The 26940-nt window shown below is 45.9% G+C and overlaps 3 protein-coding genes across 5 annotated transcripts in view; 2 read left to right on the top strand and 1 right to left on the bottom strand.

Annotated features, from left to right (window-relative positions):
• Nucleotides 1-1115, top strand: part of IGFBPL1 (insulin like growth factor binding protein like 1) — a 40124-nt gene extending 39009 nt beyond the window's left edge. Inside the window, exon 5 of the mRNA XM_082205196.1 lies at nt 891-1115. The gene's annotated coding sequence lies outside the window, so the exon portion shown is untranslated. The remainder of the gene's footprint in view (nt 1-890) is intronic.
• Nucleotides 1116-3542: 2427 nt separating this feature from the next.
• Nucleotides 3543-6363, bottom strand: TOMM5 (translocase of outer mitochondrial membrane 5). The gene is made up of 2 exons (XM_082205313.1): nt 6125-6363; nt 3543-3982 (listed from the first exon to the last, which is right to left on the bottom strand). The coding sequence occupies exons 1-2, from the start codon at nt 6243-6245 to the stop codon at nt 3948-3950; spliced, it is 156 nt and encodes a 51-aa protein (XP_082061439.1). The 5' UTR covers nt 6246-6363; the 3' UTR covers nt 3543-3947.
• Nucleotides 6364-18723: 12360 nt separating this feature from the next.
• FRMPD1 (FERM and PDZ domain containing 1) overlaps nt 18724-26940 on the top strand; it is an 83477-nt gene continuing 75260 nt past the window's right edge. For all 3 annotated transcript variants that reach the window (XR_014214773.1, XR_014214774.1, XM_082204545.1), the window contains exon 1: nt 18724-19301. The gene's annotated coding sequence lies outside the window, so the exon portion shown is untranslated. The remainder of the gene's footprint in view (nt 19302-26940) is intronic.

Genomic DNA, 26940 nt, shown 5'->3' on the forward strand with positions numbered 1-26940 from the left:
CCAGAAGGATAGGGAAAGCGGTTTTCTTATTTGCACTGTTCCCACAATAGAGTGGATCATGTTGCTGGAAGTAGTATTCTCCAAGAGCAAAGATTCTTGTCATGCGCTGAGTACTTCCATCTTCTAGGTATGCCTCCAGGCATGTCAGTATTTTGCAGGAGATTCATGCAGATGCTTTCGGTTTGCACAATTAAAGTGCCATGTGGCCCTAGCATAACATATCCACTTGAAAGAAAATCTCAGAGTTAATCCCTACCACAAAATACTGACAGCCTGGAGACAATCTGAGAGAGAAAGCAATCAGAAAATGGGTTAAAAAGAGGAGTGAATAGTAGTACTTGCTTTTCTACAATGTCCATAGCAATGTGGCCCTCTAATTTTGCCAAAGTAACTTTCAAAGTTACTTTGAAAGGGACGCGGGTGGCGCTGTGGGCTAAAGCCTCAACGCCTAGGGCTTGCCGATCGAAAGGTCGGCGGTTCGAATCCCCGCGGCGGGGTGCGCTCCCGCTGTTCGGTCCCAGCGCCTGCCCACCTAGCAGTTCGAAAGCACCCCCGGGGGCAAGTAGATAAATAGGTACCGCTTACCAGCGGGAAGGTAAACGGCGTTCCGTGTGCGGCTCTGGCTCGCCAGAGCAGCGATGTCACGCTGGCCATGTGACCCGGAAGTGTCCTCGGACAGCGCTGGCCCCCGGCTAATAAATGTGAGATGGGCGCACAAACCCCACAGTCTGTCAAGACTGGCCCGTTCGGGCAGGGGTACCTTTACCTTTACCTTTAACTTTCAAAGTGGATTTTGCTGCACAACCTTTGGGTGGAGGTTAGAAGTCTTAATGCATCACCAGATGATCTCACCCAATAATTGTCTTTTCCCCTCCATCCCTTCCTTCTAGGATGAAGTGATCTGACTACCTCTGAGGGAATCAGAGCCAAGCAGACTAGAAACCCATGGAATAGTGATTTGCTTTCTTAACTTGCTGAAGACTAGAAGATACCATTTTGATATTCTTATTAATTAATGGTGCAATTTGCACACCTTTTTCTTAGAGTGTCTGATTAATACTGGGCATGTAGTGAATGATGTAATAAATGCTCAATAAAAGCATGGGGTTTTTTTTACACTCTTAATTTTTTCTCCTTTTGCACTGCCGCTCAGATGTAGTTCTAGCATAGCACCCGAGCACCCTCTCCTTGTCTCACTGGCTTCTCACTGCAATTTACTATAAAAGACAAATCTCAACAGTAGAACTATAATACTTGTATCTTTGAAAGTTATCCCAAAGAAGGACTCAGTTACAGATAGGCAGCCGTGTTGGTCTGCCATAGTCAAAATAAAAAAATTCCTTCCAGTAGCACCTTAAAGACCAACTAAGTTAGTTCTTGGTATGAGCTTTCGTGTGCATGCACACTTCTTCAGATACACTGAAACAGAAGTTGCCAGATCCTTCAATATAGTGAGAAGGTGGGGAGGGGTATTACTCAGGAGGGTGGTGGGAATGGGAGATTGGCAGATAGCTGAGATGAGCCTGTTGACGACTCTTAACGACTGCAATAGGTCTTACAGGAAAAGGCAAGGGGTGAGAAGGTGAGAAATGGCTTAGTCATGTATAATGAGATAAGAATCCAATGTCTTTGTTCAGACCAGGTCTCTCCATGGTTTTAAGTTTGGTAATGAGTTGCAATTCAGCAGCTTCTCTTTCCAGTCTATTTCTGAAATTCCTTTGTAGTAAAACAGCTACTTTGAGATCTTGTATAGAATGTCCTGGGAGATTGAAGTGTTCTCCTACTGGTTTCTCTGTTTTGTGATTCTTGATGTCAGATTTATGTCCGTTTATTCTTTGGCGTAAGGTTTGGCCTGTTTGTCCAATATAGAGAGCTGAAGGACTAAAGAAGGACTATTTGTTGTTGTCTTGACTTCTGGCAGTACACTGTCAGTTGTCTTTGCTTAATCTTTAAATAAGAAAAGGATTGTGACCTTTGCCCTCATTGTCCATACTCCTATGCCTTTAACCTATCGTTTAAGCAAGGCAGAAGAGCAGGTCCGGCAAAAAAGAAAAAATGTAATCCTACATAATCTTAACTAGGAATAAGTCCCATTGAATTCCATGGAGCGTACTTCCACGTAAGCATAGGATTGTGCTGTGGCACTGCCAGAAACTTTCAGGCAAATTCAGTCATTCTGGTAGCACTTGTGGGCCAAAATAGCAGCTTCAGATGCTTAAACAGAAGACATTTTTCATTCTCAGCATTAGTCTGCATGAGAAATGTAGGCATAGCTTTCCTTCCCAAGATAGTGATTGCTTACAAGGCGCAATTTTCTAGCAAATCTGTGATTTCTCTCCTTCCAACGCCTCAAAAGAGAGGATTCATTCCTGATCAAAGAAATCTACACTAATCTGCATGACCGACAGCTGAAACAGCTATTTAAAAACAGCCATGCTAGATTTTTGCAAAGAAAAAGCCACTGGCTGCTGACACCTGGTGGCTACTTTCATACACAGAAACACGCAGCAATTTCTTTTTGCAGTCAAGGAGAGCAATTGACACTCTGGTACATCACTGATTTTTAACTCACTTATAGTAAATCTGGTATCGCTGACTATTTGATATGGGGAAAGGAAGACTCACTAATAAGATTGCCAGCCTGTTAATAGTTTCAAGGATTGCCTTGTAGAATTGCACCAAGACGAGAACTGTCTCCCAAGAACCAGGTGCCCTTTTAAAGTAGAGGTACCTCGGGTTAAGTACTTAATTCGTTCTGGAGGTCCGTTCTTAACCTGAAACTCTTAACCTGAAGCACCACTTTAGCTAATGGGGTCTTCTGCTGCTGCCGTGCCGCCAGAGCACAATTTCTGTTCTCATCCTGAAGCAAAGTTCTTAACCTGAAGCACTATTTCTGGGTTAGCGGAGTCTGTAACCTGAAGCGTATGTAACCCGAGGTCCCACTGTATGCCTCTTCTGCCTGTGGATGTTCCATTTAGGTATTCTGGCTGCTAATTGACCTATCTCCCAAGAATTTGTCTAATCCTTTTAAAAAGCCATCTCAGACCCCATCCATATGCGGCAAGCAATAGCGTAGAAGCCACTGTGATATGGCTGTTCCCAATGGTGGTATGGGGAGTGATGCTGCCAGCCCTGTCACGCGCCTAACCCTAGCTCTCATTCATGAGCCTCATATTGATATAAATGGCTTCTTTTTGTCTGCCCAGAAACAACTTGCCAGTCAACTTCACTGCAGGATCCCAAGTTATAATTATGAGGGGGATGAACTTATCTGCTCGGCACCATTTTCTACTGCCTTCTTTCCAATGTCATCCTGATTCATTAAGCAAAGAGGAAGACTAGTCAGATCCAACTTTGGCACTACTTAGCATCAATTGGTTTTTAAATCTTTGCATTTTGAAAAGCCTAGAACATTATCCTTACTGTTCTTCATTCCTGCCTAGTCACACTAAGCTTCTACTATCCTCCTCGCATTATATGTGAAAAGACATTTGCAAAGGGAATAAAATCCTCTACAATGACTGTAATTGTAGAATGCCATGTTAGAACATATGCCACATTTTATTTTAGCCATTCAAGATTTAACCACCGAGATTGCACAGGATACAATGAGATACTCTGGTGATAACCATATCATTAACATCTCAGAGATAAGCTCTGTTCCAAAGAACTCTGTTTACAGGTAACAATTTTCCCAAATCGGTTGATATAATCTCTGAAGAACAATAAATTTGTACCGAACATAAAGAAACCGCATACTGACACATGTAAATAACAGTTATTGGCTTTCTCTCTTCGGCTCTTCTACAATCTTCCAAATATTTCAGTAGGAAATGTCTGGATGCATTTGTCAGCAAACAGCCTCTTCTTCGCAGCCCATTCAATGGGAGAGCAACCACTGTCCGCCTGGGTCTTCCATTCAGTGCGTCCTTTATGTTCTTTTGTTTTCATATGCTTTCCAGCTTCTTTAAAATGAATGGAGCTGAAGAAAGAAGCATACACCCATTTTTAAAGCCACCTAGGTTTGTAGTCATAACCACATAGCAGTGAATTCCATAAGTTAACTGTGCATTGGCACAGAATGTGATCAACCACATGCTGGAACAAATGAAGCTTCTGAACTATACATTAGTTCTAAACTTGAGCATCTCCCAATATTCACTGGTTGCTTCTGATAGTTATTCCATAAAGCATTCCTATATACCTATTAGATCATCTCTCCCCCCCTCTCCTCGAATACTCAATCTAACCAATTACATTTTCATTCCTAGAAAATCCATTATTCTGACATTCTCAATATATTTGCTCTTCCCTTCTCCAACTCAATCTATATATTAATTTCAAGCAACATACAGCTGCCCAACTCTCTTGTCTCACTGCTGTATCGATGGAATCTCCATTTCGCGTCCCAGCAAAAACAAGTGCACTATTTGTACCTACCTACCATGAGTTGATGAAAAATAACTTTGTGTTTTGAATTTTCATATCTTAATACTACAATTACAGCTCCAGTGGAGAATCTCTGGCCTACAAGGCTGCTCTCATCACGTCTTGCCCACTGTCTGGCTTCAGAGACCCAGAAAGAAAAAGGAGTTAAGCTAAGTGTGTGTGGCTCTAACGTGATTTTCATTCCTATTATTTCCAGCAATTCTTTGTAGAATTGAGCTTTGGGAGTTTTGAAGTTTGGAGACGCATCTGCCACATTAATTACATTCAGTCGCATCTTGGATCTACAAGGTGGAGTGAAAATCTCATCTCCAAGAAGTGGTGTGTCATAAGGGGAGCTCTCTTAAAACAGCAGCATCCAGAAGGTCGCACAGACGTTCCACTTGCACTGCTGTGGAGCTAGTCATTTGTATGCCAGCACTTTATGGGGAACAATTTATGAGGAACACGTAATTTATTACACACCTTTAGGCACCAGGCAAAAACGTTCCTCTTTAACCAGGCCTTTGGTTGGTTTGATTTACATCCGATGCCCTTTTAAAATGTGTGTTGGGGGGGTGTTACTGGGTTTTTGTTTTTATTATGTATTTTGTGGGTTTTTTTCTTGATTTTATTCTGTGAACAGCCTGAGACCTCTGGGTATAGGGCGATATAGAAATTCAATAAATAATAACAACACAGAATGAAATGTCCTTTCCATTTAAGTACATCTGACTACCACCCCCGCTTCCCTTTACCTACAGCACACTGTAGGTAAAGGTAAAGGTACCCCTGACCATTAGGTCCTGTCGCGGACAACTCTGGGGTTGCAGCGCTTATCTCGCTTTATTGGCCGAGGGAGCCGGCATACAGCTTCCAGGTCATGTGCCCAGCATGACTAAGCCGCTTCCGGCGAACCAGAGCAGCACACGGAGACGCCGTTTACCTTCCCGCCGGAGCAGTACCTATTTATCTACTTGCACTTTGATGTGCTTTCGAACTGCTGGGTTGGCAGGAGCTGGGAAAGAACAACGGGAGCTCACCCTGTTGTGGGGATTGGAACCGCCAACCTTCTGATTGGCAAGCCCTAGGCTCTGTGGTTTAACCCACAGCGCCACCAGCGTCCCACACTGTAGGTAAAAGGTAAAGGGACCCCTGACCATAAGTCCAGTCGCGGACGACTCTGAGTTCGCGGCGCTCATCTTGCTTTACTGGCCAAGGGAGCCTGCGTACAGCTTCTGAGTCATGTGGCCAGCATGACTAAGCCGCTTCTGGTGAACCAGAGCAGCGAACGGAAACGCTGGAGCGGTACCTATTTATCTGCTTGCACTTTGACGTGCTTCCAAACTGCTAGGTTGGCAGGAGCAGGGACCGAGCAACGGGAGCTCACCCCGTCGCGGGGATTCAAACCGCCGACCTTCTGATCGGCAAGTCCTAGGCTCTGTGGGTAACTGCACCCAATTGTGACTCCTTGTGTGCGTGGAAAGTGAGATGATAAAAAGGCCTTGGCTGGGCTGCTCTTTGGAACTCCCTCCCTAGGCAAACTAGGACCGGCAGCTGCAGGCTTTGGCAGGCGCCAACCCGTCTTGGGCCGGCCCTGCCTCCGCCTGCCCTCGCTGTCCCCACGGCGGGGTCTCGCAAGGCCCTCGGCCCTGGCCCCCAAGGCCTCTCCCCCCTCGCCCGCCCGCCCGCCACTCACTGATGCGCAGCGCGACCACGTAGATGAGGAAGGTGCGCACGGAGGAGAGGACGTCCTCGCGCATCTTCCGCTTCAGCTCCTCCGGGTCCAGCTTGGGCCCCAGGCCCTCGATGCGGAACATGGCCTCCCGCACCACCGCGTCCCTCAGGCGTCTCCCCTCCCGGCTCGGCTGGAGCGAAAGGCCGCTGGCTCGAACTCGCGCCGGAAAGGGCCTTCCTGTTCCCGCCCTCCGCGGGATTTCCTGTACGGGTGCCCGCTAGGGACAAACCTCCTTCCCCACGGTTGCCTAGTGCCCTCTACGGGTCGCCGCTAGGGACAAGCTTCGTTCCCCGTCGCTGCACCGCTCTCCTGTACGGGTGCCCGCTAGGGACAAACCTCCTTCCTCACTGTTGCCTTGTGCCGTCTACGGGTCGCCGCTAGGGACAAACTTCGTTCCCCGTCGCTGCGCCGCTCTCCCGTATGGGTGCCCGCTAGGGACAATCTTCCTTCCTTCCACCAGAACCGACCAAAGAACGGGAAAAGTAGTAGCAGCGTTCCGAGCCATAAGAAGATGGAGCGATGCTACTTGAGTGCCAAGGGGATTTTTATTATTTTTTAGGTTTGCATGAAGGGCAGCCCTTAGCCATGTCTACTTAGAAGTATTAAAAGCCCTATTAAATCCGAGGAAACAACATTTTGAATTGCTGTGACTCCACTGAATCGCATTAATCGTCTTTTGGGAGACCGAAATTTTAATAAGGAATGGGGAAAACTTGTAATTTACCTTGAAAACCAATGAAACAGTTGAAATCGTTAGTAGGGTTGAAATAACAGTTGTTGTTTAATTGTGAATTTTGGGTATAATGGAGATTACATAAAAGATTATTATAAAAGATGCAGGAGGAAATAATAATAATAATAATAATAATAATAATAATAATAATAATAATAATAATATATTGTTTATACCCCGCCCATCCGGGCGGCTTCCAATCAAGTGTTAAAAACAATACAGCATTAAATATTAAAAACTTCCCCAAACAGGGCTGCCTTCAGATGTCTTTTAAAGAGAAGATAGCTGCTTATTTCCTTCACAAATATCTAACAATAGGACCCACAAAGGAGAGGAGGAAAATCCAGGGGAGTGTGTGTGTAAGAAAGGGAAAACAAACTCCAAGCATTGGAGATGGCCAGTCAAGTTGCGCATCCATAACAGTGACCAGAGGAGGAATAACCACAGAGAAGAGCCACTGGTTTGTCTGTAGCAGCGCAACCCCAGCTGCGACAAAACACTTTTCTCCTGTATCTGACTCTACAGCCACAGCAGGCGCTGTAGGTGTCCGGCAGTTTTACTTCACCCAAAAAGGTGCACTCTTCCACTGTCTCCTGAGACAAACGGATGTCAACCACGAATTATTGTGAACCGCTTTCAGCTGAACATTTGTAGATGGAAAAGGAGAATGCAATATTTATATCACATCAGATCAAAGAGCGCTTCCGTTATGTTATGTTATGTTATGTTATGTTATGTTATGTTATGTTAACATACAGAACAATGGTATATAGTTTTTGTCAAATATGCAGGGATTTGTGAAATGTAAAATGAACCATGGAAAGAAGAAGGGAAGTCAATATCTTAAGGCTGTAAAATGAGTATTTTAAATTGCAAAACAGATGATTTAATAAAAATTGTGTGTGTGTGTGTGTTTGCTCTTGTTTTTTGTTTTTTAAAAGACTTTTGCCCTGCTCTTCTGGCTCCCAGAGCACCTTTCAAATAGCAGTGGTGGTGAAGAAGAAGAATGAAGAACAGTTGTTTGCAAAGAAGAAGAATGAAGCTTCATTGAGTATTTCCAACAGGTGTCACACAAATTTTTTTCCATGTCTTCGCTGCATGGACTTTTAATTAATGGAGGACACCCATTTCCTAGTTCCTCAAACCTCTTTTCCCCTCCCTGGACAGGAAGTGAAAGCTTTTTACTGGGTGGGGTGGGACAAAACAAATGAAAAAACTCATAAATTGTGACTGGGTGAAAGTCTGTTCACTCTGCAAACACACAAAAAAGCAACGTCTTTCTAAACATGGCAGAAACTGCAGAGTCTTGCAGCCGGGGCACTCACAGGCGTGTGTTTATTACAGCATAAACTCTCAAAGAGGGTTTTGTCAGATGCATCCTGCTCTGTTGTGGAAATTGTTTTATTTTCGGGACACTTCTCTGTGCTGTTGCCTTTCAGAGGGGAGGCAACGGGTAATTTATCCAGGCACTTGCACTTGTCAGGCAGGGTGGCGGGCACATCAACACTCCCACCAGAGGAGAAGAGGAAGGGGAAAGGAGGCGCAGATGAATCCAATACCTTTGTTTTCACTTCAGGCCTATTGTGTGTGCCTGCCTCCAAAAAAGGTGTAGAGATTGGTGACACAAGAATGGGCCTTTTCAGTGGTGCCCCCCCCCCCCATTTATGGAGTGCTCTCCCCAGGGAGGCACACCTGGTGCCATCACTAGCTGCTCTTAGGTGCCAGGCAAAACATTCAAATTCACACCAGCCTTTGGATCTTGATTTTAGAGGGGTACAGCAGAACAGGATCTGTTCTTGTACATATTATTTGTGTGTATTGGGCTGTTTTATCCTTGTTTATGTAAATCACATTGGAGGGGGAGGAAGTACCCAATAAATTATTATTATTATTATTATTATTATTATTATTATTATTATCTGAGCCTTCTAGAACTACCAGCAGCTGCAGAGGTTGAAATGATGGCGAAAGCAACAGGCATGCTTTTTTTACTATTCTGCATGGAAATAATTATTACGCTGCCAGCAGGGGTCGTTCTCTTGTTAGATTTAAAATTAACTTTTTCTATGGTTCTTCACCCTGAACTGCCCTGGTGGAAATCAGATGTGTAATTCAAGCTGGGATGAAGTGGAGAAACGAGGGCAGGGAAAGTTGTCAGTATTCATGCAGACCCAGATTTCACATCACTATGCTCTAAACATCTACTCCAAATCATCCTCTCTGCAACCTTAAGCTAGTTGTTGAAGTCCTTCAGAGCAGCTGGTTTCTGTACAAAACAGAAATTAATAAAATGCAACAGTCTGAGGCAGTGTGGTGTAGTTGTTAGAGGGCTGGACAAGGACCTTGGGAGACTAGAGTTCAAATTTCCACTTATCCGGGAATCTCAATGGGCCAGTCACACTCAGCCAAATGTACGCGTGTGTGTGTGTGTGTATGATTGAGCAAATTATGCAATCCCTGGAGAAAGGACATGGGCTGAAGGATCCTTGAATGAAGGCATTAGTCATCGATTTTCCAGCTCTGTCTTTAGTAGATTTAAATAATGAGACCAGATAGCTGTGATTATACACTAGTCAAATTAAGCCCCTAAATAACCTATTCATTTTCCCTGATGGCATGATGAATGGCTGCACTGGCAATGCAGCTTAAAAGGTGGCAATCCTTTGCATGCTGTGTAAACGGACCTATTGTGTCTGCTTTGCTTTTATTATCACCACTTCCATCATTTTATTATCATTATCACCACCTGGAAATGCAAAACCCACCTGTTTCCCAGGTCTGCCTCCATCCCTAGGCAAAACACACAGGTTCCTTGGTAGGTGAAAAACAGGAGGGAAGAGGAACCAGCTGTCAGGTGTTACCGGAAAAATCCGAGGGCTCCCTTGGACAAAACAAAGACACCAACCAGGATAACTTGGAGCAAAACAGCAGCCTGTAGGCTTGGCCTTTATTGAACTGTTGCAACAGGGTGTTCCCCTCACTTGCAAGAGAGAGGAAAGACCCCGAAAGATGGTGTGCCAGACCTTATAAAAACTTTTGAAATTCCCATCATCCAGGAACATCATGCATACATTACAGAAAGGAGGGGTTGACATCATGCATACATTACAGAAGGGGTTGATATCATGCATACATTACAGAAAGGAGGGGTTGAGGGAGGAGTTGTGGTGGTAACCTGAGTGTCCTGTCTCCTGGCTGGTTCCTCCTTTCCCCCTGCCCATGAGTCACTTCCAGGAGACAAAGGGGAGTTTGCAGTTTCCTGCCCCCAGAGGGAAGATCTGATTATTGTCCTTTGTTTCAGTCCATGCTGAATCCACTACCATATGCAAGTTCTTTGTCATTTTGATTGTCTTCTGTCTGGGATTATCAGGGCTGACATAGCAACTGGGCAGTGCTCCTGTGGATGTGCTGGTATGCTGAAGGGATTATGGCTGACCAGAACCAAGCCACCCGCCTTTGATAGTCCTTGTCACATGGAGTAAAATAAAACGGAACAGTGCAAATCCGATGTGTGGTTGATTTTCTATGAATTTATAACAGAAATGTGGCGTATGTAGTGTGTGAGTGTGAGTGAAGTTTGTGCAAACAGAATGATTGGGGTGGGGGGGTTCCTGCTACACAGGTGTGTGCGCAGAAGCCAGGCCCTGTGACCAATAGGACTCTGCAGGACTGGGGCCTTCCTAAGTTTGTTCTGAAGAGGCAAGGCGGGGTCACACAGGTGAGGCCAATTGGTAACTCACAGCACATGGTGGCAAGAGCCGGGAAGGGATAGAAGGTCAGCATTTTCCCGTTGGCTCTTTGCCACAGCAACACACTTCCTGCCTTTGGCTTCTTGCTTCCTGATCCTTGAACTTCGGCTTCTTGACTCCCTGCTTCTTGATCCCTGGACCCCTGACTTCGTCTCTCCTTGCTTCCGGACCCTCGGACCCTTGGCGTCTTGACTCCCGGCTCTCTGACCCTCAGACTCTTGGCTTTCTGACTCCTGGCTTCTGGACTCCTGTTCCTGCTCCCACCCCGCCATCTTGCGCCCGGTCCAGACGTCCCCAGCCGGGACTTCGATTGACCGTAAACTGGACCGTGACACTAGGTATCCTTAATATCAACAGTGGTAGAGATTCATTTATGGGAAATGGGGCATTACCTGCTGTTGTGCTGGTTGTTCCAGCAGGTCTTGGTACAATCTGAACTCTCCTCCGTGGACCTTCCTGTGAATATCTGCCACACCCTCCCATGTTCTTAAGACTCACAGGAACATAGGAAGTGGCCTTATCCTGAGTCAGACCAATGGCCCAGTATTCTGCACTGACTGGCAACAGCTCCCAGACAGGAGATTTCCCCCATCCTACTTGGAGACACCGAGGGTGAACCTGGGGCTTTCCACATGCAGACCAGACCCTCTGCCCTCCCTTATTCTCTGTTAGAAACTCATTTTGCCAGTCTATGGCAGCACTTGCCTAAGTGACGCAGTTTGCTCCTGTTCCCAAAAGCTACAGAGAGATGAAACATGTCCCGAGCAAATTGATGGGGTAGACCAAAGGCAAGGAATAGTATTGCTGCAAAAGTCGGGTGCCCGTCTTTCTGCCTCTTCTTTCCAGCAACCCTTACTCCCAGATCAGACTTCCTTTTCCTGTCACCTCAAATATACACCCCGTCACCTTGTCAACCTTTCAAACCTCTGTCTCTGTCCACACTTCAGGGCAAGGGGGGAAGGAGTTCTCTTGCACTGGCAACAGGCCCTCAATGGCCCTCTATAATAATAATAATAATAATAATAATAATAATAATAATAATAATTAATAATAAGGTAAAGGACCCCCTCCCCCGGGTGGTTAAGTACAGTCAAAGGCAGCTATGGGGTTGAAGCGCTCATCTTGCTTTCAGGCTGAAGGAGCCAGTGTTTGTCCACAGACAACTTTCCGGGTCATGTGGCCAGCATGACTAAACCGCTTCTGGCGCAACAGAACACCGTGACAGAAACCAGAGCACATGAAAATGCCATTTACCTTCCTGCTGCTACAGTATCTGTTTATCCACTTGCAGTGGCATGCTTTCAAACTGCTAGGTTGGCAGGAGCTGGGACAGAGCAACGGGAGCTCACCCCGTCACGGGGATTCGAACTGCCAGCCTTCTGATCGGCAAGCCCAAGAGGCTCTGTGGTTTAGACCACAGCGCCACCCAAGTCCCGTCTTTCCTTAATGGCCCTAGCTTTTGGCCAGGCTACCCAGGAATTCAAAACCTATAAGAAGCAGCATTCAGGCGCAGGTGGAAAACTGTGATACCTGGTTGTCCATCTGTTAAAAGGGCCCGTTTCGCACGAGAGCAGGTTGAGAGGCAATCCCCTAATGCGTGTGACCTTGATCACAAATCACCCACAGCAGGATAGATGCATGTCCCACTGCGATCGCCACTAGGCATCACAACAGGGATGTAATTCAATTGCGGTGCAATGTGGATTTTGTTTTGGCTGCTTGCAGCCAGTAACCTGATTAAACGGAGCAGCCGTCGTTTCTGGCTTAGACAACATCTGCCGTTGCACGGAATTAAGCCCGTGTCCCCTTCTCAAGACGGCATACTTGGTCATTCCTTCATTCTGGCTCCCTGTGCGACCACATATTGGCACAATTGCAGGTAGCCATATATGTCCAACAGGAATGTAAATCCCAAAGGCGCAGGTCAGAATAACCCACATTGCAGCACCCGTGAATGTTTGAGCCACACTTCTTTTTTTTAGGCAGACAGGATCGTTTGGGTGGTGGCAACTGATGCCAAGCATTGTCCAGTGGAGGGTTGCAGGTAGAGGTTTCTGGGTCATAGCCTGGCACCCAGATCGCAGCTTTCAAACGGGAGCGGAAAGTACAGCTGATTTGGGCAATAGATATAGGACACAATATAGATTTTAACCTCTGGGCGAAACTCTGGAAAAGTGACTTGAAGTTTACAGCATGTTACTCTTTGAAGGAGAACTACTTGAAAATGATTTACAGCTGGTATTTAACTCCAAGTAGGCTTGCTTAGATGTGTAAGACAGAATCAGACTAGTGCTGGAGATGCAAAGAGGTGGAGGGAACGTTCTTTCATATGTGGTGGACTTGTAAAAGGGCAAAAGAGTATTGGGGAAAAGATCCATAATGAATTGAAAAAAATGTTAAAAAGTACTTTCCCCAAAAAAACCTGAGTCCTTTCTGTTGGGGATAATTCAGACTGAAAGTACCAAGTGTCAAAAAAGGTTATTTATGTATGCCACTACTGCGGCCCTTCTTTTGTTAGCCCAAAAATGGAAAACGAGCGAAGTTCCAACCAAAGAAGAGCGGCAACTTAAGTTGACGGAATATGCACAGCTTGCAGAAGAGAAGAACAAGAAGAACATGCATTTAGAGAAGACTGGAAAATGTTTATTGAATGTATGAGAAATAATTGTGTACAGCTGAAAACGCTGGCAACATTAAGATAAATTCAACAGTGTAAATAAGTTTTGACGGATGCAATACTGAATTGTATGGTTTCTGTAGAAGTGCAGGGATTTATGATATGTAAAATGAACCATGGAAAGAGAAGAAGGGAATTCATAGATATCTTAAGGATGTAAAAATGAGTATTTTAAGTTGTAAAACAGAAAATTTAATAAAAATTATATCCAAAAAAGAAAGAAAGAAAGTACAGCTGATTCCAGGTTTCAGGTCACTCCCAAAGCTATGCCTCCCAGTGGGACTGCTTGGTCAGTGTTTCTCAGGCTACTGGCTGACTTGGTAGCAGCAGCCAAGTCTCAGATACCACAGCCATTTAAATTTCCCACAAAATGCCCTGGCGTTCCAGGGTTGCAGGGCATTGCGGGGAAACCAACTACAGCTAGTGAGGAATTCTGCAGCACAGTTGCAGATGGAAGTGATTATGTACACATGTTTTGCAATTGCATGTTTCATTTGCAGTTCAAACATTTATGGTAACTTGTATTGATATTTTCAGTTTTCCTTTGTGAACCGGTTTAAAGTCACCTACCCGGTAACGGCATATTAATTTTGTTAGATAATGTAAAAAAATAAAATTTTGATGACCGCTGCTTTCCAGACTCAGCCACTGCTGCCAGATAAACCCAGATTCAATATAAATTCAATAAATAATATTTTTTTGGGGGGAGGGAGGAATTGGGTGGTTGTTTCTATTTTTATTATGTATTTTGTGGTTTTGTATCTCAATTTTATTCTGTGAAGTGCCCTGAGACCCCCCCCCAGCTATATAAATTCGAGGAAGAGGAGGAGGAAGAGGAGGAAGAGGAGGAAGAACTGTGGAAATGTGCAAACAGGTGAGTGGTGGGCCCTGCTGGGGCACACAGGACCTAGCAGCTGCCAAAAGGTACCAGTAGTTGGCGCTGCCCCTAGCAAGAGGTGAGTGTCATTCGCCACTCTTGTATCTCTGCTGTGAACCTTCCCAGGAAAGGAGAGGCAAGTGCTTGGTAGGGGAGATGCAAGCTCCTCCCTTGTCTCTCCCAGTGTGAGACTTAAGAAGGACAATACAGAGAGAGTAGACACAACCCCTTAGATTGATCATCATCTGCAAGTGCAGCTTTCTCCCGATTGAAGTACAGAGTGTTTGAGGACCAGTGGCGTAGCGTGGGTTGTCAGCACCCGGGGCAATGCAAGTAATTTGCACCCCCTAACCCGTGGATTTGCGCCCCCAACCCATGGATTTGCGCCCCCTAACCCTAACCCCCAGATGTTGCACCCGGTGCGGCCGGCCCCCCCTGCACCCCCCACGCTACGCCACTGTTGAGGACCGGAACATTTGCAGAGAAACCAAAATGCTTGCTTGCAAAGTGATTGTACTGCCAACCTTACTGCATGCTTGTGAAACGTGGACCTCTTATAAACGCCATCTCCAACTCCTTGAAAGATTCCATTGACGATGTCTCCGAAAAACTTTACACATCACTTGGGAAGACAGGCGAATTAATGCCAGTGTACTGGAAGAAGCAAAGATCACCAGTGTCAAAGCAATGATTCTTCAACATCAACTTCGTTGGACTGGCCATGTTGTGCAGATGCCTGATGATCATCTTCCAAAGCAACTACTCTATTCCAAATTTAAAAATGGAAAGTGTAATGCTGGTGGTCAACAAAAGAGGTTTAAAGACTGTCTCAAGGCAAATCTAAAAAAAATGTAGTATAAACACCGACGACTGGGAAACACTGGCCTGCGAATGCTCCAATTGGAGAACAGCCTTTACCAAAGGTGTCATGGGCTTTGAAGACGCTCAAACTCAGGATGAAAGGGAGAAACGTGCTAAGAGGAAGGCATGCTTGGCAAATCCACACCCTGATCAGCTCCAGACAGGAAACCAATGTCCCCACTGTGGGAAGACATGTGGATCCAGAATTGGCCTCCACAGTCACGTATAGACTCCATGTTAAGACCGTGTTCATGGAAGACAATCTTACTCGGCTATGAGTGATCGCCAAAGAAGATTGATCATCAATGCACAGGTTCAGAGAAGTTTCTCCTGGTCTTCTCGCTGCTCGAAGGTTCCTGAGGGATTAGAGTGAAGTCGTGCAAGTGCTTCGTCACTGCTCTGCACTTTATATGAGAAGTTTGAGGAAAGCAGCGGCCTCTAGGGAGTTCACACATTCACACATTGGCAATTAGCAGTTATCTATAATTCATCCTCACTCCTTCCTTTGGCAGAGGCTGGAAGCACTGCAGATGCAGAATCCTGAGCCCCTTGGGAGCAGCAGGTGGAGGAGCATCGATGGACAACACACATGCCAAAGAGAGATGTGACAATCTTTTCTGAGGTTAAGGGCTTCAGAGAGAGGTGCAGGTTTTAGGAGTTAAAGACGGAATTGGGATCCTCAGAAATCCTTTCTTCCCCGAGAGCAAATGCCACCCATCGTTAACGGTGAGATCCCATGCATGTTTACTCAGAAGTCAAATCTACTTTGCTCATCAGACTTACTCCCAGATAAGTACTCTGCTGATAGATAGAAAGGGCAATCCTATACTATACTTGCCTGAGAGTAAGTCTCATTGAACTCATTGGTACTCACCCCTGGGCAGACATGTATAAGACCGTGCTCACATTCAAATTGTGAATCTGTTTCGTTCCATTAATTTTCTTCCATTTGGGGAGCAATCTGTGAAAATTTGTTAATATCTGTTGCTAGAAATTCAATTTCCAACCGTGTGTGTGTGTGTGTGTGAGAGAGAGAGAGAGAGAGAGAGAGAGAGAGAGGTCACCCAGATAAGCTTTTTCTACGAAAACTCTTAAGCTGAGTAATTTAATATAAATCAAATTGCAATAGCTGGTTGCTAGAAGGAATGGGAAGTTGATGTCACTGTTCTGTTCCATCTTGTAATCCCTCAAGAGCCATTTCCAGCTGATTTTCAGCCTGGCTTTTAGTTCAAAAAAAGGCAGTCTCTGCGGAGTCCAATTCAGCTGGCAAACCCATAAGCCAAGGCCAGCTCAGCCTGATCCCCCAATGTCATAGTGAGTCATGTTTATAATTTGGTGTTGAATACCGTTTAAAAACTCCCTTCTCTGACTTATGAAACAGGCATCTCCTGCAGAACAGAATGCAGCATCGAGCATCACACAGAGATCTGGTGTGCTGTTATCAGAGAGAGGAAGGGATCATGTGATCTCAACAGTACTTACAGGGCAGAGACACAAGAGGCATTGTTAATATCAGGATGGGAAGTTGAGCGAGATGAACTGGAAGTCCCCACATAAACACAACACGGCCTTTAAACTTCAATCATGTGCTCTTGTTGAGGAGTACATGCCACTCACTCTCTGAGAATAACACACCAAGAGAACCGTCTCTTTGGGGAAGGGCTTGTGGTTCAGTGGTAGAACAGGGGCCAATTTGCAAGTGTTTGGCACCACTTTTGAGTGAATTGGACAACGTAAGATTTTTTGCGAAATCCTGAGCCCGCAGGTTAGGGCTCCGAGGGCTGATTTTTTGGCCTACAGTAAAACGTGCTGTTTGCACTGCCAAACGTTGCAGGGAAGAATTTACAAGTGTTTGGCACCACTTTCGAGTGAATTGGACGACGCCAGATTTTTGGCAAAATCCTGAGCCCACGGGTTAGGGCATCGAGGGCTGGTTTTTGGGCCTTCTGTGAAATGTGTTGTTTGCACCACCGAATGTTGCAGGAGACAATTTGCAAGTGTTTGGCACCACTTTTGAGTGAATTGGACATCAGATTTTTGGCAAAATCATGACCCCTGGTGGGTTAGGGCGCCAGGGGCAGATTTTGTGGGGCGCCGTGAAACATAGTATTGTCACCGCCAATCGTTGCAGAGGGCCTTTTCTGGGTGTTTGGTGCTGTTTCGAAGAGAATTGGACGACGTCGGGTTTTTGGCAAATCCCTGCCTCACGAATCAGGGCGCCAGGGGCTCATTTTATGGCCTAATGTGAAGCGTAGCGTTTGCACCGCCAAAGGTTGTAGGGGACCATTTGCAGGTGTTTGGCACCATTTTCTAGTGAATTGGACAATGTTGGATTTTTGGCGAAATCCTGACCCTGTGGGTTAGGGCACCAAGAGCTGGGGTTTTTGCCTTCCATAAAACATGCTGTTTCCACCACCAAACATTTCAGGGGGCCCCTTGTCGGTCTTTGACACCACTTTCGAGTGAATTGGACGGTGTCAGATTTTTGGCAAAAACCTGACCCTGTGGCGAGGGTGGATTTTGTGGGGCGGCGTGAAACGTCCCTGCTTCCAGTTGCCTCCCTCCTGAAGCTGCTTTTCCCTAGAAGAAGCAGCCATTGGGGTTTTATTGCATGCAGTCATATTTAACTTGCAGGTTTGCTCTCCGCAGACCTTGTACAGTGGTGCCTCGCAAGACGAAAAGAATTCGTTCCGCGAGTCTTTTCGTCTTGCGATGTTTTTCGTCTTGCAAAGCACGGTCCGTCGCAACTGCGCCTCTTCAAGCAGCTTTAAGAAAAAAGCGCAATATGTTTTCGTCTTGCGAAGCAAGCCCATGGGGAAATTCGTCTAGCGAAGCAACGCAAAAACCCTTTCGTCTAGCGAGTTTTTCGTCTTGCGAGGCATTCGTCTTGCGGGGCACCACTGTACCCAAGTAGTAGTAATAGTAGTAGTAGTAGCAGTAGTAATTTACTTATACCCTTCCCATCTGGCTGGGTTTCCGCTAAACAAGCTTACGTTAGAGCTACATGGAGATGGAAGGAAGAGACAGCCCTGACCGGAGTAGAATGGCAAATCCAGTTGATGGACTATGCCAAAATGGCAAAACTAACTGGGAAGCTGAGGAATCAAGAAAACAAGAAATTTTAAAAAGAACGGGAAATGGTTATAATTTAAATGCAAAATTATGGTAAATAGGTTAAAACATTAGCAGGATTTTAAATACACTTGTAATGTAACAGAATGTACAGTGGTGCCTCGCAAGACGAAAATAATTCATTCCGCGAGTCTTTTCGTCTTGCGATGTTTTTCTTCTTGCAAAGCACGGTCCGTCGGAACTGCGCCTCTTCAAGAAAAAAGCGCAAGACGTTTTCGTCTTGCGAATCAAGCCCATAGGGAAATTCGTCTAGCGAAGCAACGCAAAAACCCTTTCGTCTAGCGAGTTTTTCGTCTTGCGAGGCATTCGTCTTGTGGGGCACCACTGTATAGATAACTTAGGAAGATGAAAAATTGGAGATATATTTATATGCAGTTGAAAATGGAATGGACCTGTGGAAGGGATGGGGTTGAAGTCAGGAGATTCAGAGCAATTTAGTACTATTTTTTAATGTATGTTTATTTTCTCTTTTTCTCTCTTTGAAAATCACATAAAAAGATTATTTAAAAAAGGATAGAGCTACATGCAGTAGCTCATATATCAAGGGGCTAGTCATTATTTTTGCTCTTGACAAATGCAATGTTGTAATTAAATGGGACAGGTGACCATTTCTATCCTTGTACAAGGTAATTAAAACATTTGTTTGGATGCAGACTTGGATTGCACTTTGGGACTGTCACTATTTATCAGGTGAGATCCAGTCACACCCTAGTAAATTCAGCTTGCACAATTAAAGCTGATTTCAAGGTCTTGCGCAGCAAAACTGCTTCCCGGAAAGATCGGAGTTTGAATCACAGAGTTTGAATGCCTTGAATCACAGGCTCTCCAAGAAGAAGAGGCTCCAGCCGGCAGGGGCGGGGCTTCCCGGGTGGGGCGGGGCCCCAGAGCACAGCCCCCACCTGCCACTGTTGGCCGGATGGAGGCTCCCAGTTCTCGCTCGCTTGCAGTTGCTTCGTGCGGACGGAGCGGCGTAATTCAGGGTACCGTAATTCCCCGTCTCCTTCGCGCGCCGGCGGAAAAAGTTCCCCAGACCTCCGGCTCCTGGACGGCGGGACGTGGAGCTGGGAAAGCGCGCTCTGAGCATCACTGGGGCAGGTTTGGCGGCAGAGGTAAGGGTCCCGATCCTGCGCTTGAAATAAGCAAGGAGGGGGACTTAATCCCAGGGAAGCGAGGGCCGGGAGCGCAAGGCAATTTTGCGCTTCTGGAATTGAGTCGCCCTGATGGAGAGGCGTCCGACGGGGCTCTTTCTCTTGGCCGAGGCTGCCCTTCGCCTCCTGCGATTGCCAGGGAAGGCAGGCAGGGGGCAGGGAGCAGTGGCGTAGCGTGGGGGGGTGCAGGGGGGGCCGGCCGCACCGGGCGCAACACCTGGGGGTTAGGGTTAGGGGGCGCAAATCCACGGGTTAGGGGGCGCAAATTACTTGCCTTGCCCCGGGTGCTGACAACCCACGCTAAGCCACTGGCAGGGAGAGGTGACGATCGCGGCTCCAAGCTGCAGGGCGCGCTTACCTCCGGGTGCCAGTCGCTGCCGTGCCACCCCATTCCTCGCTTGGGGTGCTCTTCTGCTTTCTAGGCGTTCAGTATCCCTACCCCTGGCGGAATGTGGCAGTCGGCTCTCGCACCCTCCGCGTTCCTCGGTCCGTCCTCCGCGAGGATGGATTGAAATGGTGCGTTTCAACTTTTGCGATCCGGCCACTCCCTGCCGATCTGAAATCGCTTCCTCCCTCCCGCCTCCTAATGTCGCCGGAAAGTGAGTTTAAAGTAGGATAGCCCGATTGTAAGGCGCTTTGGTTAAAAATAACGCGACACCCCCCCGCTCCGCCCAATATTTCTGTTGTGCTTTGCTTCTGCCTTCCATCAAGCAAGCCCCAAATGGAGATACTGTACTGCGCTTCGACTGTGGCCCCATCCAAAACCTAGTGGCATCAGCGCAGAGTAGTAGATGCCATTGCTAGGAAGTCGATCCAATTGCATTCAATGGGGTTTACGCCTTCGGGACTGCCGCGTTCCTAACCTAGCTTTGCTCCTAGCCTGGAACCAGTGGCGTAGCGTGGGTTGTCAGCACCCGGGGCAAGGCAAATAATTTGCGCCCCCTAACCCGTGGATTTTAGCACTCGAGTCTCTTCCGCCCCCCCCCCCAAGTTGCACCCCCCTGCACCCCCCACGCTACGCCACTGCCTGGAACTCAGGGAGCGCCTTGGCGTTCTGCGTAATGATGCTGAGTTCAATGTAACCTGCAATTTTGCGCGTCTCCTTCATGATCTGCTTTGGAAACGCTATTCTCGTGCTTCGTTTCTGTCGTTGTAACGCAATATCAAACCCCTCGCAAAAAGGAGGCGGGGAAATCCTCAGGGTTCACTACTATGGGGTATTGGATCCTATCCATATGATCTTCCCGACGTCTCTTCTGGGTACACGCTAGGAAAGCGCTCTGAGGATAAATAGCTGCCTTCATATTGGAGACATTTTGAGACATCTATTATTATTATTTATTGACTTCATATACTGCCCTAGAGGGGACGCGGGTGGTGCTCTGGGTTAAACCACAGAGCCTAGGACTTGCTGATCAGAAGGTTGGCAGTTCGAATCCCCACAATGGGTGAGCTCCCGTTGCTCGGTCCCTGCTCCTGGCAACCTAGCAGTTCAAAAGCACATCAAAGTGCAAGTAGATAAATAGGTACCACTCTGTCGGGAAGGTAAACGGCGTTTCCATGCGCTGCTCTGGTTTGCCAGAAGCGGCTTAGTCATGCTGGCCACATGACCCGGAAGCTGTACACCGGCTCCCTTGGCCAATAAAGCGAGATGAGTGCCGAAACGCCAGAGCCGGCTACAACTGGACCTAATGGTCAGGGCTCCCTTTACCTTTACCTACCGCCCTAGACCCGGAGGTCTCAGGGCAGTTCACAGAATAAAATCAAAATATAAAATCACAAAATACATAATCAAAATAAAAACAACAAACCAATAACTTCCCCCTCCAAAAAACAACAGCGAAAGAGTGTGAGATATTCAAGCCCCATAGACAGTCTCTGCAGAAATGCCATCACTCCAAAGCAGGTTGCTCTCTGCCAAAAAATCTTTCCCACCAAGTATTAAATTGGGCTAAACACATAATGAATTGAGTAGCAATAATCTAGGCCAGGCTATGTGCATTTTACCCTCTCCTCTGGCTCCAGTGTGACACCACTGCCAGTGGCTGAAGCTCCCTACATGTGGTGTGAGCCAACATCCATAGGTACTCTGCCGTTTTTTGAGAAATATGTCTGGTTCACTTTCCCTTAAACCAGCTTCCGTCCAGTTTGAAAATGGAAGCCGAAGTTAGGCCGAGGTGTGTACACTTCCAGCAGCCATTGCACATGCTCAAATGACAGTGCCAGTGAATAATTGGAGTTCTGTGCAGGAGAAACAAGTCAGGTAATGCATATCAGGTGAAGACACCCCCTGCCCTCTCTCTGGTCTGTACAGCAACTTTAAAAAATGGCTTCAAATGTAGCAGGACAGGGGAGGAAGCAACCTTGTTGCATTTCAAGCTGCTACTGTGTTCGTAGACAAAGCATGACCAACTGCTGATGGTTTTCCACAGTCTTCAGTTGCTACCAGACGACTGTCAATTGAGCAGTCCTCTCAGCTTGTTTCCAGGGAGATGAGATGACCGTGGCTATTTAATGACCATTTGTTCCTATTTGTTTGCAGGGAGGTTAGATGATGCTTGGTCAAAACAAGTGTTATCCCACACATTCCTTTCTGCAAAAAAAAAAAAAGGCTGATATTTTGGGGGAGCAGGTTTGTGTTGAAAGCACTGCCAATCAACAATAACTGCTCGGCCTGGATTTTCTGCTTTGTGACTGAATCCCACCCAAAAATTAGACTGGAAGTGCTCACAGTTTGTGCGGAGGCCATACAGCAGCAGTAGCTTGTTCAGCAGTCTTTCTGATGTGTCTGCAAGGAGGTTATATGACAAGTGCATCAAGCAACTTGTGAACTCGTACTTTCAAGTGCATTTCCCCATTGCCTGCCACAAGGGGCAACTCCTTTGATTTGGGGTGGGGGGCTGTTGCAGAAAAGCACAAAATCCCCTTTAACTTTGCAACCTTAATTTGCAAATCCCACCTGCAAAATCTCCTGTTGATGCCCAGGATTGAAGTTGAGACCTTCTGTAAGCAAAGTCCTTCCTTTATAGAGCTCCTGCTACTCAGGACTTCTGTTAGCGTGGGCCTGGTGAAAAAGTAAACAGTGCTCCTATACCTTTAATAAGGTAAAGGGACCCCTGACCATTAGGTCCAGTCGTGGCCAACTCTGGAGTTGCACGCTCATCTCGCTTTATTGGCTGAGGGAGCCAGCGTACAGGTCATGCGGTCAGCATGACTAAGCCAATTCTGGCGAACCAGAGCAGCACATGGAAACGCCGTTTACCTTCCCGCCGGAGTGGTACCTATTTATCTACTTGCACTTTGACGTGCTTTCAAACTGCTAGGTGGGCAGGAGCAGGGACCGGGCAACGGGAGCTCACCCCGTCATGGGGATTCAAACCGCTGACCTTCTGATCAGCAAGTCCTAGGCTCTGTGGTTTAACCCACAGCACCACCCGTGTCCCCGTACCTTTAATAGCTGTGCCTAAAAGTTTACACAGCTAATTAAAGGCACAAGGGACCTGTCTGTTTCCCCCCCACCCCCTTCCAGCAGATCATGCTAGCTAGCTCCTTTTTAACTATCCTGTGGATGAGGGAATTTTTGCAGATTCAGACTGCTGTAATGGAGAAATGAGGAAAGCTACACCTGGCAGAACTCGAGGGAGCTATACCTGACACAAACCCTTCTATACAGGGGTTAAAGGTGCACGGCATCATCCCATTCTTGCATCTAAAGTTCCATGACCTCAGGACTGAACAGCTTGCAGAAATAGCAATCCAGGTGCAAATTTAAAAGTACAACTTGCTTGCGAATGCCTGGCTGTCAGCTGGGAACAAGAGCATGAAATATTCACAGGCTAATGATTGCCCTTTCCACAAAGAAGCACAGATCAGGCACTGCTTGGTTTTGTTTTTTAAAGTTTGGATGTTTAGTAAAAGCAGGATTTGACATCCTGCCTGTTCGTTAGGTAGGCGTGTGCTTGGCAGTTGTTGGGCCATTGTTTGGATGTGCTGGGAGAAAGTTTGGCGTTAGTTCTATAGTGCCACTAGCAATGTGAATTTAAAGCTCAACAAAAGCATTGCCAGCTTTTCTTTTCTTTTCTTTTTCATTTTATTTGCTCTGCTCCCATTTCTCTCCACTGCCCCCTGATATTTTATTTATCTAAAATAAAACTTATTAAGGTTTATAGAGAAAAACATGAAACTTTTTTAAACCAAACCAAGACTTTCTTTAGATACAAGAAAATCATGAAGGGGGGGAGGAGAAATAGAGAAGGAAGAATATATATATATGAAGAGGTTAAAAGAGAAAGATAGAAAAATTACTTACCGAAACTTACTGGGAGAATAAGAAATCAGGATAACAAACTTTTTATAAAAGAATGGAAATGGTTTATTTAATATTTACAGATAAATTGCAAACAAATAAAAACATTGGCAGGATTATTGTAATAACCTGCAGTTTCACAAGCGTATATATTTAAAGTAGATAATTAAATGAGCAAATTAATTGAATTTGGATATGCAGAAGATATAAAAAAATAAATTTAAGGAACTGCAGAAAGATGGGGAAGGAAGTCAAACTTTGGAATGTTAACATGACTGTAAAACTAAGGAAATGTATCAATTTGAAAAGTATAAATAAAAACTTTTTTAAAAAGATACAGTGGTACCTCTGGTTGCGAACGGGATCCGTTCCGGAGGCCTGTTCTCAACGTGAAAAGCCTGCAACCTGAAGCGCCGTATCTGTGCAGGTGTGGCGCTTGTGCACATGCGTGAAGCGCGATTTAGCGCTACTGCGCATGAGCCAGCGGTGAAACCCGGAAGTACTTCTGGGTCACTGCGGGACGCAACCTGAAAAAACGTAACATGAAGCAAACATAACATGAGGTATGACTGTAATTGTTATGGGGGAGAAGGAGGTTAAAAGAGAAAGATAGAAAAATAAAATTGAATTGGATGAAGTGCGCATTGTGTTTAAATAGCAGACAGACGAAGAATCGGAAGTTCTTTACTTTCCCCACCACCACCATCTGACATTTTAGAAGCTCATCAGGTAAAGTTTTTCCTGACATGGGTATGGTGATGGAGGAAATTATCACACATGCTAAATATCAGCATCAGCCCTCTGTCAAAAACACAGGAGCAGGGTTGCCCCCAAAATAAAGACACGCCTCTCTCTCTCCACCCCCAAGAATCTGCCTTCTTTTTTAAAAGACAAGAAGCTTTAAAACTATCATTCTTGCCATGTGCACAGAAGCGCAGTGATGGAAAGAGTGCCACATCTCTGAGGGAAAGTATGGCAAGGCGTGTGTACATGCCTTTTTTTTGCTACAGAGATGAACCCACGACACTCACACAGTATAATAATTGTGCTTGTTGGACTAATAACTCTTGCAATGCAACTCAGTGGAATTTATTCAACTAGATTTTGGGATAGCTGTATATTTCTGTAACAGGGAAGCAAGGCTGGGATTTCCCCCAGGCACAAGGGCTATTGCCAGTCCGGTGGGCTGCTCCTATACATATTTAGTCTAAGGAAAATCACACTGAGCTCTAGGGGACTTGCATTCAAGAAAGTGTACACCGGACTGGAGCTATAGTGAGTTAAAGTTGCAGTACTGTTTCAGTTATAGATTTGGAAGTTGTTTTGTCCTGACATGGTCGTCTTAGATCTAGTTCAACGTGGACTTTCCTCACTCGGTGACAGCAGCAGCAAGTGTCAAGTTGCACGCCTTCACAGATCAAATCCTACACATTTCATCATGCAAACGATTTCTGCCGAAATACTTCAGGCCCTGTGCTTTTCAAGATGATCAAACAAACCACAGATGATGAAACCATGGCTCGTTTCTCTAAAGTTGCTTTGTTTTCCAACTTCTCGTGCCTTGTCCTTTGGCACTTTGGCAAGCTTCTGGGGTCAAGTGGTCAAACAAATCATAGTTAAGGAAAAGTGTGTTGTTGTTGTTGTTGTTGTTGTTGTTGTTGTTGTTGTTTGTTTATACCCTGCCCATCTGGCTGGGTTTCTCCAGCCACTCTGGGCAGCTTCCAGCATGCACAATGCCAAGCTATGCTTTAAACACATGCAATGTTCATGCACAATGCCAAACTATGCTTTAAACATGCACAATGTTCACGCACCGTGCCAAGCTATGCCTTAAACATATCAAGGTTTGCAAGCCAGCAACAAACCATGGCTTCAGATCATAGTTTGTTGACAGCAAACAAACTCTAGTTAAGCCGCTGGGCCAGGGTTCACCGATAATGCCAATCAGTGGCTTAATAAACCCTGGTTCATCATGTGCAAACCAGGCCACTGAAGGTTTGTTTATTTAGCATACTGTATATATCTCTGGATTGTAAATTGAAACTCTTAAGTGGTGTAGAGGAAGCCATGTACTTTCAATGCACACTGACTGAACTTTAAATGCATGGTGTGGATTTGCCTGCACTATTCCCCTTCCTCCAGCCTATTTGGCTTCAAAACCGTGGTCAGCAGAAAACTATGGCTCCTTTAAAAGATCAGTTGTGGATGTGTTTCCTTTGAAGACAGTTCATTACTTCCATCCAAGGCAACATGCTGCTATAGGGAAGGCGGGTGCCAGGGGATATTGGGGGAGTCTTTAGGGAAGGGATGGGGAACCAGGAGCCCTCTAGGGGTTGGTGGATATGACTCCTCTTATCCCTTGGTCTCTGGAGAGCTGCCCATTCTCCATCTCTGCCTGAGGGTGTGTTATCAGTTCCTGTGGACAAGAAGAGAGCTGGCCTTGGCCAGCATCCAATTGGAACTGAATGTACACCCTTGAACAATTTCCCAGAACCCTTTGCGCTGTGTGCGGATTGCGTAATAAACATGCAAGAATTCCTTGGCAGGCCAGCCAGTTGGAAGGGCTTCTCTGAAAAGCAGAAAGCTCGACAGCCACTTCTTAATAGGACATGTGGACAAAGATTTCATCCTCCAAATGAAGGCCAGTGGGTGGGCTTGTTTGTTTTTGACAAAGTAATAATCCTAAATGAATAAGAATAAAAATGTGCACTCCATCTTCGAGACCATTCCATTGTAACAATCCGACCTCCCAAAATTTCAACACCTTTAGCTATGGTTTGACCCCTTTCTGTTTTAACAGTACAAATTCTACAAACACCCTCCAGATCTCCTCAAAATAATTTCTCCTGCGTATTCCCCTTCTTACTTTAATGGCGCATGTTAATTTATCGTTAATAGCTATATCCCACACCTCTTTATACCGTTCTTCCATTTTTATACTACTTGCCCCTTCCACTTCCTGGCTATAATAATTTGTGCAACTGTCAATAAATTTGTGAGCAAGTCCTTCACAGCCTGCGAACCTTCCACCCCTTCGTCAATTGATAATAATGTTACCTCTGGACTTTCAGTCAGCTTTAACCCGGTGGTTTCTGTTATCTCCTTAAACACCCTTTGCCAAAAAATTTGTACATATTTGCACCCCCACCACATGTGAATGTAATTCCCTGTTTCCTGGCATCCCCTCCAACGTAACACTGAATATTCCTTGTTTATTTGATTTCATCTGACTGGTGTTAAAGAAGACCAGTTTTTAATCACATGAGTCTCTTGCCCTTTGTCCAAGCAGCTTGG

Source organism: Podarcis vaucheri (assembly GCF_965113315.1).
Source record: "Podarcis vaucheri genome assembly, chromosome: 17".
NCBI classification, from domain to species: domain Eukaryota; kingdom Metazoa; phylum Chordata; class Lepidosauria; order Squamata; family Lacertidae; genus Podarcis; species Podarcis vaucheri.